Source organism: Micromys minutus, assembly GCF_963924665.1.
Source record: "Micromys minutus genome assembly, chromosome: 20".
NCBI classification, from domain to species: Eukaryota; Metazoa; Chordata; class Mammalia; order Rodentia; family Muridae; genus Micromys; species Micromys minutus.
Genome location: NC_137955.1, coordinates 25,929,910 through 25,942,853, shown reverse-complemented (window position 1 = coordinate 25,942,853; position 12,944 = coordinate 25,929,910). Strand labels below are relative to the sequence as shown.

The 12,944-nt window shown below is 38.2% G+C and overlaps 1 protein-coding gene across 1 annotated transcript; it reads right to left on the bottom strand.

The window, feature by feature from the left end:
- Positions 1 to 707: 707 nt before the first annotated feature.
- On the bottom strand, positions 708 to 12,077 carry LOC308433682 (UDP-glucuronosyltransferase 3A2-like; the record flags this gene model as incomplete). The annotated part of the gene is made up of 4 exons (XM_080933747.1): positions 708 to 993; positions 2,937 to 3,168; positions 4,175 to 4,406; positions 11,622 to 12,077. 4 exons carry the CDS (start codon positions 12,075 to 12,077, stop codon positions 708 to 710), a joined length of 1,206 nt encoding a protein of 401 aa, XP_080789873.1.
- Between the last annotated feature and the right edge of the window lie 867 nt (positions 12,078 to 12,944).

Here is a 12,944-nt window from a genome sequence, read left to right as displayed (position 1 = left end):
CCTATTGAACCTTCATGAACTATTGTGTATCAAGTAATTATTCTCTGCTTGGTTTCCCTTTCATCTCACCACAATTTCTTCACTGAGTTACCTCCAACTTTAGCGGTGACAAATGAATAATTTAACCCCATTGCCTCGTCTACATTCTTCTTCCATTGCCTTTTCACAGTTTATGTATATGTTTACCTGATTCCAGTAGTAAGGATACACTATTATTTTCAGTTAGATGCATTCTGTTACTATAATTCTTTTTTTATGTTGTCCCTACAGATGCTTCATCATTTTGCAACATTTCCCTTTCTCTTGGTACATTATGTTCATCTTGAATTTACGATGTATCAATCATTAAATCACACATTTTAAGGCATTTGAGGCTAAATGTTGTTTAGTGGTAAGATATATGAAGTTGTAGATTAAATGACACAAAGGATTCCTCTCAAAAAATGATAGAAAAATCAAGATTGTATCTAAGAGATTTCTAGAAGGCAGAATCTTCTAGGAAGGATTGTTCCTAAGCAGCGCATTCTGAGCTACAAGAAGGTCAAGAAGACCAAATAGTGTGCATGGTATTTCCACAAATGAATAGACAAAATGTGAGGGCTAACTGCTAGGTATCAGAAGGAAGAGGTCCATGCCTTGGTGGGAAGATTCAGAGCACCTCCATCAACACCAGTTTCAGCCCTAGGCAGCACAATAATGTCTTAATGTCATATCTTCTTCATCTTCTTCGTCTTCTTGGCTTTACTCAGATACCTGATCACAGCACCAACAACCTTCCCACAAAGCCACAAGGTGCCCAGCGTGAGCCCTAGCAGAAAGAGAAAGACATCCAGCAGATACTGCTCATGCCATGGCTGCTGGAAAACATAGGGCTTGAGATGTGCTGCACCCCCTGTCTGCAAGATGTGATCTACCCAGCCAACAAGCCTCTGGACTGGGGTAACAGGATGGGTGTGTCTGATTGTTCGGGCAGCCATTGGGGCAGAATTGTACCTGTGGATCAAAGCAGAAAGGATGTTATCATAGTGATGTGCCAATATTTTGAGACCTCATATCTCTCATTATCCACCCCCCCCACACAAACACACATATATAATACCCACATTTTTCTATTCTTTACCCATAGGTGGATTACATATTGATATGTACATGCCTCTCAATAGCTGGATCTACTTTAATAGTTTAATATAATCTTATACATTCAGAATAATAGTCCTAAAAGTCCTAAGGTACAAAAAAAATACTATTTCATGACTAGACCATACCTCTTCTATTAAATACTATTATGGTTATAATTGAGGTAATAGCATATGTATGGAAAAATAACTCTGTATCAGTGTACACTTGTTGACCAATAATACTCTGGAGAATCTGGAGAATTGTGCCTTGTTTTCCTTCACATAACAACAGAATATCATATTGGTCAGAACTGTTTTTTTTTTCAACTCGGGTTTCATATTTACATATTTTACATAGTAGTATCCTGTGCTTAGTTTAAGGATTTATTTTTTCTTTTAATTAATTGTGTGAGCATGTAAGCATATATGCATGTATACGTGCACATAAATGCAGCTGCCTATGGAGACCAGAGAAGTGCTGCCCCTGGAGCTGGATTTCCAGGTGGTTGTGAGCCCTACAGTGTGTGTATAGGTAACCAAAATTCAGTATTCTACCAGAACACCAAGGGCTATTATCCACTGAGCCATTTCTCCAAGACCGTATGCTTCATTTAAGTCCTGTTGGCTTGTCACTATTTCAAAATTATTTAGCTAAAGGAGAATTCTCACATTTGCATTTCACAGATTATAGAGCTGGCCCTAAAGGTGCACAATATCGTTTCTGTCCTATTCTATCATGGAGCACAATGAGGAATGTCCGCTCTGACTTTAAGTATCTGAAAATCCATTTGTTCTTCAGAAAAGGAACATCCACCACAACACACGAAACTACCAATACTTACAACTGCCTCAAAACCTACCAACTCTTTAGGTTCTATGCATTCTGTTACATGGTTGTCTGTTTTTCTTCCCTCTAACAAGACTTGCCTGTGTGCCTAATTATAAAGGGATGTACAAAATTCAGAGAATTGACTCAGGTTTCTGACCTTGAAGCATCAATAAATTATTCATCCTCTCTTGTTATAAGGGGAAAACTACCTGTTTTATTTTAAGGGAGATCACTGGGCTCTGGTAGGAGGTATTTGCCTTGAAGTGCTCAAGGCCCATCTCATCGAACTGCTGATTGGGAAAGCATGAACTACCCTTTTACTGGTGGCCCTTCTCTGGGCACTGAGAAGAAAGTGGAAGACAAGGAACTCACACTTAAGTTTGCAGATAACAATAAAGTACGAGGCAGGCATTGGTGGTATAACAGGAAGCAGAGCTGCCTTCCAATAAGGTACAAAATAAAGAAAAATACAGAAAAGCAGAGTGTCTGGAGACCCTAAATGTTAAGACGGAATTTATGTAGTAAGCTAACCTATAGGATGCTGCTAGAAAGGGAGCCCATGAGCTAGAAAGATAATGTCAGGGGTGAGAATAGGCTATCATGGACAAGCCATTTTCTAAAGAGAATCAAAGGAGCATTAATAGACAAAGTGAGAGAAGGAGGAGGACGAGAGGGAGGAGGAAAAAGAGGAGGAAGAAGAGGAAGAGAATGTGGTATGTTTGTAGATGCATAAGACAAACCCCTGCCTCACAATGAAGAAATTCTTTATCTCACTCACAAAGTTCCCACATATTGTGCCATAAAATAGAAACTAACTCTAAGCACCTCACTATAATTTCTGTAGTGGTATTTTTAGAGGACAGAGGTCAGCTCTAGCATGTAACACATAATTCTGTTTCCTGGATGACTCTTCTCTATTGAAAAAGTCTCTCCCGTATTGCTCTTAATCAGAGATACATTCTGATTAAGATGTCACTGATGGTCACTACACATGATAGCTACATGCCTCTTGTCTTCCATGACTTATCTTCAGGACCAGTGTCTCTTCCTTGATATCCTTAGGCTGGATGGAAACTCCAAACTTTCTTGCCTCTACTTGGAACATGTTGGAAGGCTGATCTAAGTTGACTGGAATCCCAACAATGGGAACCCCATGGTGAATGGCCTCCATTACACTGCGGATCCCTCCATGGGTAACAAACAGGCAAATGCTTTGGTGGGCTGTTACAAAAGAAAAAAGGATTCAGAATTAGGTTTGAAAGTCTGGGAGGGTCAGTTAAATCAGCACTTCAGAGAAAGATAAATAAAAACCAGGAAGACTTCCATGTATATTTAAGTAAAATTAGTGTATTATATTTCCTATACTTTGAAGAATATTAATGAGGTGGTGATACAGCAGACATGTTTTCCTTCCAAACCCTAATACCTGCCTTATGTTTCTTAAAAGAAAGTAAAATGACTGTAGGTAATTGAATGACTGATCTCTACCTCTATGTGTCTCATAGAATCAGCTCATCTTCTCTAGAAAGTACTATGCAGTTAAACTACAGAAAGATGTACCTTTGTTGATTTTGAACCATTATCCTATGACCTCTTAACTAAAAATGTAATAATAAGAGGTCTCCAAAGGGCAGGTCAGAAACAAAGGTTATCATTAGTGCATCTAAGACCATCTCCATAAAACCAACACTAGGCCAATTCAACAGCCTACTTTGAGGGAACTCAACCTAGTGCTCCCTAGGCTTGCTATAACTCCAAGCATTGTTGGCACAAATGTTGTTTAGTTATGAATCTTAAAACACATCCTACATAAAGATGGTTTTGCTAAGAATATGTCCAGTTACTCCTGTTATGTGCTGAGTAGTTATCTAAAGACAATAGCAGTACTCTTAAGTGTGCTTGGTTCACTTGACGCAGTATATTATATTCAAAATGTCCTTTCAGGGAAAGAGGGCAGTCAATGTGATGTAACTGAAGGCTATTAACTCAATGGAAACATGAAGCCTGTCATAATATGAAAAAAGGAATAAAACAAGCTACTCTGGTGACTTTGAAGGGGTGGATTAATTCTAGCTCTCCAGCTGGGTGTACCATCTCATCCTCCAGGATCTAGCCTAAGGCTATCAAACGCTGTCCTTCCAGTTGATATCCCCATCTAGTTAGTGGGTCCTGGTGACTGTCACACGTATATGAGTATAAATAGAGGAGACGTCTGTGTAGTCCTTACCTAAGAGGTCATTCTGAGGAAGCCAGTCCACGATTTTCACATTTTTAGCCAGCTTGATATCTTTGGGCCAATAGGAAGAATTAAAACTCCAAATCACCCCTTGAGGGAGATGGGCAAAGGCATTGTTCATCTCCTTGATGTTTTTCTTGTTCTGAAAGAAACTCAGTGTGGATCCCTGAGAAACAAGAACAAAGCCAGAGTCTCCAAACTTAGCAATGAAGTTCTCCAAGTCCTAGACAGAGAGAGAGAGAGAGAGAGAGAGAGAGAGAGAGAGAGAGAGAGAGAGAGAGAGAGAGAGAGAGGAGAAAGAATGAGAGAGAACAAAATAAGTCAATAGGGTTATGTATGTGACAGTCTGGATGGATATACCATGAATGTCAGATGACATATTAACACAACCACCCTTTAGCAATTTCTGTAACACATCCTGAGCTACCTTTCATAGAGCAGCATCCTCTGCATCCTGCTTATTTATGTGCTTCCACAGTTTAGAATCACTTGTGAAATTTTTAATGTACATGTTTTCCATATAAATGATTTTATTTATTTGTCTAATATGAATCTAAAGAGGGTTTTAGGGTTTCAGTCTTTCTCTCTCTCTCTCTCTCTCTCTCTCTCTCTCTCTCTCTCTCTCTCTCTCTCTCTCTTTCTCTCTCTCTCTCTCCCTCCCTCCCTCTCTCCCTCCCTTCCTCCCTCTCTCTCTCTCTCTCTCTCTCTCTCTCTCTCTCTCTCTCTCTCTCACACACACACACACACACACACACACAAACACACACACACACACAGAGAGAGACAGACAGAGACAGAGAGTGTAAGTAGCATCACATCAACAGTTGCAGACCCTGAATATCTATACCTAACAATATTTTATGGAATGGGGGTGCCGGGAAATTTATGGTAGTATTGTTAGGGTCTTTGGACCATATACTCTTTGGTCCATTGTAGGTCCTAGGAACTATGCAGACTTTGTTATATTCCAAGGCTGGCCCCAGAAAATGTTATTTGGAAGTTTATACTGAAGTTTGCTATTCCACAAGGGAAGTCAAGCTATAAAAGCCTGCAAGAACAACTCTCTTGAAAAGTGTGGCCAAGAAAGGATAAAGCTTTTCAATACACCATCTAATAAACTATTTAGCATGTTTTGCTTCAATATTTCTTCATAATTCATAATCAAAGTCTGACCTTCATATTCCTCCCTACTATCAGTGGTTTCAGGTTAAAGCCAAAAATTATAAATACTTGGGAAGCACTAAACAAAGACCTAAAACCTCAGATTTTGAACATATTAATTGTGGCACTGAGATAATTGAAATCTTATTGAAAGGGAATTAACTTCCATATATCCCCTGGAGAGAAAAAAAAACTTGTGATTACTTTCAATACATTTTAAATCCTAATAACCTCCACCTTTCAACCATTTCCACAGATCTTATCCATTAAATATTCTTAATCCAAGTCACTTGAAGTTTTATATAACTGACATTTTGAATTAAGTTCTTTCACTTAGCATCCTGGTTTTGCCTTACTCTGATTGTAGCAAATACTTTTTCTCTTTAAGGCTGAAAACATTTGCGGGATGTGTCTCTCTGTGTTTTTTTCTATTTTTATTTAGCATGGGCACATTGGTTATTTCTGCCTCTAGGATATAATGAATATTCCCATTATTACACATGCTCAGGTATTTATTTGGATGACTTTTTCATTATTTAAAAAATATATATCTAGTGCTACAATGGCTATATAGTATGGCAATTTTGTCTTTGGACAATTACATGATCTAAAAAATGGTTTTTCATACTAGGCGTATAAATTCATATGTCTCAAAATAGTGTACTTTTTTGTATTCAATATCCCCTTTTCTGTTTCTGCATTTCTTGTCTTCTGATGTGAAAGCAAAGGGGTGTCTTGCTTTCCAGGTTTACATCAGAATAGCAATGGATTTATAGAAAGAATTATGCAGCATGTCTACCCACACAATTTTTTCAGAGGTTTTTTATGGTGTATTTCATTTACTTTGTAAGACTTTACTTCCTATCATTAAGGTTTGTAGCCTTCACTATCGAAATTCTCAGTTTTATGACTATTTTCATAAACATTGATATTGACTCTTACATCATTAAACAAAATACTTCATCAAACTAAGAAGAAAAAGATCACATTATCTATCATGCAGAATTTAAATATACACACTTAAATATCACATATAGAGTAGTGTATATTTATATACATATATATCATATATAAAGTATAAAGTCAGAAATGAGACATTGTGAGGGAATTAAGTGTCGATACAAAAGGAGAAAGAGGTAACCACAGAGTATAAAGAAAAGAAAGGTAAATATTGTCTCATATGCAGAGCCTATACACACATGTATGTATATGATACAGGTTATATATCTGTATATGCATACATATAGATCATAGGAAAGCAGATAGGGGAGTGCTAAGGGGAGGAGCACCAAGAGGAGTTTGAAATTGCACTGCATGAGGTGTGAACATGAGCAAAGCACAATAAAGCACATGTGTGAAAAAGAAGTGATGAACCTGTTATTGAAATACTACTAAAAAACTTGTTTTAAAACCACAAGAATAAAACAAATATTTGTTAGTGTTCTTAATTAAACCACGCTGTCCTAAGCTATTTTTAAGCAGTGAGCAGAGAGTGAGAAACCTTGGAGCACTTAGTCCTAAATGGAATGTTTTCATTAAACCTCCCTTCAAGGGTCAGGAACATGTGGACCCAGCTGTATCACTCCTGGGCATATACCCAAATGATGTGCTAACATATAACAAGGACGCATGTTCCACTATGGTCATTGCAGCCTTATTTATAATAGACACAAGCTGGAAAGAGCCTAGATGTCCTTCAACAGAGGAATGGATACAGAAAATGTGTTACATTAACACAGTGAAGTACTACTCAGCTATTAGAAACAATGACCTTACAAAATGCACAGACAAATGAATGCAACTATAAATTATCATCCTGAGTGAGGTAACCCAGTTACAAAAGTACACACATGGTGTGCACTCACTGATGAGTGGCTATCAGCTCAAAAGCTCAGAATTCCCAAGATACAATCTACAGACTACATGAAGCTCAGGAAGGAAGACCAAAGAGGGGATGCTTCAGTCCTTCTAAGAAGGGAGAACAAAATAATCAAGGGAGGAAATACAGACACAAAGTTTGGAGCACTGACTAAAGAAAAGAGACTGCCCCACATGCAGATCCATCCCATACACTGTCACCAAATATTGCAGATGCCAAGAAGTCCATGCTGTAAAGAACCTGATATAGCTGTGTCAGATACATAGGCAAATGCTCACAACCAACCATTGGACTGAGCACGAGGTCCCCAATGGAGGAGTTAGAGAAAGGAATGAAGGAGCTGAAGGGCTTTGAAACCCCATAGAAAGAACAACAATATCAACCAACCACACCCTCCAGAGCTCCCAAGTAAATAAACCACCTGCCAAAGAATATACCTGGAGGGAACCATGGCTCCAGCCACATATGTAGCAGACGATGGACTTGTATGACATCAATGGGAGGAGAGGCCTTTGGTCCTGTGAAGGCTCAAAGCCCCAGTGTAGAAAAATGCCGGGGTAAGAAGGCAGGAGTGGGTGAGTAGGTGCGGGAGAACCTTCATAGGAGCAGGGGGTGGGACGGACGCAGGCCTGGTGAGACTGCACTGCAAGTAGCCCAGGTGCAGAGAGGGTTAGGCCTGGTGCAAGGAAAGCACAGCCCCCCACTGGTTCAGGAGAGCAGGAACTCTGCCACAGGGACAAGGTTTCCACACGGAAGGCCATTGCGTGCTGAACAAATTCTCAGGCCTTTTGTCTCCAGGAACAGCAGAGATCTGGGGACACAGGCAAAGTACATGGGGGAGACGGGAACCAATCACTGACAACAAGACCACATATAATCACAGACAACAAGATAGAAAGAGAAAAGCAAAAGAACTTACCCAGTGGAAACCAAGACGACCTGGCAACATCAGAACCCAGCTCTCCCATCACTGCAAACAGTGGAATGCCAAAAACTCCAGAAAAAGAAAACTCAGACCAGAAATCATACCTCAAGATGATAATGGAGATCTTTGAGAAGAGCAAGAATAACTCACTTAAACAAGAACGAAAGGAAAAGCATAAAGAAATAGAAGCTTTTAAAGAGGAAACACAAAAAACACTCAAAGAAATCAAAGAACTAGAGGAAAACAGAACAAAAGAGATGAAGGAATGGAAGAAGGAATTTAAAATGGAAATGGAAACAATAAAGAAAACACTAAAAGAGACAACCCTGGAGATGGAAAACGTAAAAAAGAAATCAAGAGTCACAGATGCAAGCATTTCCAACAGACTACAAGAGATGAAAAAGAGAATCTCAAGGGCCAAAGACAACATTGAAAACATAGACAAAACTGTCAGAGAAGAAGCAAAAGCCAAGAAGCTCCTAACCCAAAATGTCCAGGAGATCCAGGACACAATGAGGAGACCAAACCTAAGGATAATGGGAATAGAAGAGGGAGAAGAGTATCAACTAAGAGGCACAGTAAATATCTTCAACAAAATCGTAGAAGAAAACTTCCCTACCCTCAAGAATGAGATGACAATGAGCATAAAAGAAGCCTTCAGAACTCCAAATATAGTGAGTCAGAAAAGGAATTCCTCCCGACACTTAATAGTCAAAATGCCAAGTGCCCAGAGCAAAGAAAGAATACTAAAAGCAGTAAGGGAAAAAAGGTCATGTAACATATAAAGGCAGACCAATCAGAATTATAGCCGATTTCTCAACAGAGACTATGAAAGCTAGAAGATCCTGGACAGACATCATGCAGACCCTAAGAGAACACAAGTGTCGGCCCAAGCTGCTCTACCTAGCAAAACTCTCAATCACATAGATGGAGAGACAAAGATATTCCAAGACAAAACTAAATTTAAACAATATCTGATCACAAACCCAGCACTACAACGAATTATATGTGGAAAACCCAACACAAGGAGGGAAACTACATCCTAGTAAAATCAAGAAAATACTAAGTAAGAAAACAAAAAGAAGAAAGACACACAGGCACAATTCTACCTCTAACAGCAAAAATAGCAGGAAACAGCAACCACTATTCCTTAATATCTGTTAACATAAGTGGACTCAATTCCCCAATAAAAAGATATAGGCTATCAGACTGGATACATAAACAGAATCCAGCATTTTGCTGCATACAGGAAACTCATCTCAGAGACAAAGACAGACACTATCTCAGAGTAAAAGGTTGGGGAAAAAACCTTGATCAAGTAGGCTTCATCTCTGGGATGCATGGATGGTTTAATATATGGAAATCCATCAACATAATCCACCATACAAACAAGCTCGAAGGGGGAAAAAAAAAAAACAAAACATGGTCATCTCACTAGACGCTGAGAAAGCATTTGACAAAACTCAACACCACTTCATGTTAAAAGTCTTGGAAAGAACAGGAATCCAAGGCCCATACCTAAACATAATAAAAGCAATATACAGCAAACCAGCAGCCAACATCATACTTAATGGTGGGAAACTTGAAGCAATCCCACTAAAATTGGGGACCTGACAAGGCTGCCCACTCTCCCCCTACCTATTCAACATAGTACTGGAAGTCCTGGCCAGAGCAATTAGACAGCAAAAGGAGATCAAGGGGATACAAATGGAAAAGGAAGAGATAAAAACATCACTCTTTGCCGATGACATGATAGTGTACTTGAGTGACCCCAAAAATTCCACCAGAGAACTTCTACAGCTGATAAACAAGTTCAGCAAAGTGGCTGGATATAAAATTAACTAAAACAAATCAGTAGCCTTCCTCTACTCAAAGGACAAACATGTGGAGAAAGAAATTAGGGAAAAGATACCCTTCACAATAGTCACAAAAAATATGAAATACCTTGGTGTGACTCTAATTATGTTTAACTTTTCACACCAAGAAAACTTTGACTATTTCCAGGTTACATCTTGTTTTGCATGAACTTTATGCTCATTGTAACTAGTAAGATTTTAAAGTATACTATCAAACCTTTAAAAAAAATCAAGTACTGATAAAAATGTATTCATATACTTTTATGCAAAAATGCTTTTAAAATCTGTACATTTATCTCTGCTTTTCTATAATAAAGTTTTTTAATTAAAATAAAAGATGAAGAAGCAGGGGGGTGGGAGTATGGGATAGGGTGTTTCCAGAATGAAAACTGGGAAAGGGATAATATTGGAAATGTAGATATAGAAAATATCCAATAAAAAATGAGAAAAAAGAAAAGGAAAAAAAGAAAAAGAAAAGGCAAAAGGATTACAAGAGCCAGAGATAATAATTTACTCATGGAGATATATCTTTCAGAAGCAACTGGGTGATTACATATGAACTCATAGAGACTGTGTCAGCACATTACAAGATCTGCACAGGATCAAACCAGATGGAGTGGCAGTGCTGAGAAGGAACAATGTTCCCTCTAGCTGATCCCTACTGAGAAAGGGAAAACCAGCTTTGACCACTGTGTAAATCAACCACATTCCAGGGCCAGACCTTCTGCCCAGGAGTCGGCATTGTTAACCAACAGAAAATGGACTTGTTAGTATCTTTGAGGACTTTTTGTTTCATTTTGCTTCTTGGGGTGGGAGAGGTGTTCTTCTTAATCTTTTTGGTCTCATGGCTATTTTGATTTTCTTTTTTTTTTTTTTTTTTTTGTTATTTTTGTTTATTGGGATTTATTTTTACCATTTTTGTTTCTTGGTTTTTTATCCTTTATTTTGAGAATTTTTTTTTGAAGGAGAGAACAGGAAGTTAGGTAGGTAAGAAGGATCTTAAAGTAACACAACAGGATAATGAGATCAAAATAAATTGTAGGAGAATTATTAATAAAAATAAATCATTTCATATTTTAAATGTCTACAATATTATATGTAAAAACAGAGACATGTAAAGCCTTCCTTGGCTTTTTTATAAAAGTGTTTTATATCCAATATACTTTGACCTAGACCTCAATAGCTTTGGAGACACGGAACCACAGTAACAGTACCTGTTGCTAGTCTCAAAAGCTCTTCTCTAGGCACATCGTGTCTCAAACCTTTTTTTATTTTATTCTGACTAAATTGCTTACTTAACAATCATTGAGTGCACAAGTCATCGGTGCACTTAGTGTAAACACAGAGGAGAAATGATAACTTTATTTAAAAATTCATAGCCATTAATGTCAGGACTAGAGTTAGAAAAAGGAGCGAGCCCACAAGTAGCACACTGTATGAAGGTCCTTAATCTTAGGGTAGACAAAGTTCTAACTTTGTGCTTGCACAAGTAAATATTTCATCTGAAATACTTTTCTTGCAACATCCTGATGTGTTCTCAGCACCCCTCTAGCAAATGGTAGTCAGAGCCTGTGCCATTAGCCTGAAACCCAAGCAGAGACCTAAGGTTTTACTTACTTGGGGTACTGGCTGAACAGGTTTATCCATTAAGCCTCCCACATAGACGGTGTTGGGAAACAGAGGACGAGCAAAATCCAAGGCAAAGTCAGAGTTGACAAACCACAGCTCTGCTTTCAGTAGAAGGTCAGACAAAACTGGACGAGAGCCTTCTGCAAAGTGCTGCTGGATGGTGCCATCGTAATAAGAAAATATTTCTCTTTGCTTCATGGAGAAATCAAAGAACATTAGAACGTTCTTCACTCGGCCCCAGAAGTCCATTTGGTCAGTTAGACCAGAACCAAACACTGGAACATAGGACAGGGGGGTGCTTGGTAATGCAAAGTCCAGATAGCTAAAATGCATGGTAAGAAAGGACACAAATTGTTTCCCTAGTTTCTCAGCAATGAGGAAAACACAAGGCTCTGTTGCATCCAAAAATAGTAGGTCAAAATTCTCATGTATTAAAGAATCCATGATATCCCTGCGGCTTAACAGCTCATTGCATAAAATCGCAAAATCTTCAAATAGTTTTGTAAAGCTGTAGAATTCTTCTCTGTGAAAAAAAAAACTAAAAAGCTTATGTGGAAATATTCATTTCAAAGTATTTTCAAACAAAACATTCCATTACTGTCTTGCAAATGTGTCCAGGACTGGCCATTCTTGCCAGTTATTTCTACCCCTTAAAATCTTATAATCTACTCATAGTCTGACCCTCTTCTCTGACATCTGTCACTGATGTTTACAATGTTTACAATGTTGCGTTGTATTTCCAATATATGTTGAAAGCTGTCAGTAACCATAGCAAACCTCAGAGTCCCGTGTTTGTTCAACATTGGTGGGATGCTCTCGTTAATGTTTTCCTGAGAAACTGGTAAATAACCTCATAGCAGCTTCTAAAGAATCAACTATATGCTCTTTCCACAGTGGGTTGTACTGTCTTACACAAAGAACATTCTGATTATAGTGTTGAGTGCAAAGTATTAGCCAAAAAAAAAAAAAAAGACTTCCAGAGCTCTGGTATAAAATAAATATTAAAAAGAAATTCAAATAAATTTTCACCTTGAAGTTTAATTTCTCACTTATGCAAATATCATGCTGTCTCAAATATTTATAGAACATGATGCTAAAGTGTCGAAAATTCTTGCCTAAGGCACTAGAACAGAAACATTTCTTCAGTATTTTCCCCTCTTTGTCTATAAAGAGAATGATCCAGTCCTATAACAAGGAAGGCCATGAATAGACAGGAATTGTCCAGATACTCTTAAAACCTTGGATTTTCTCATCCAAGATGGAAAGAGACACTCAGTCTCTCAGAAACCTGTTACTTGTACAGTACTTCAG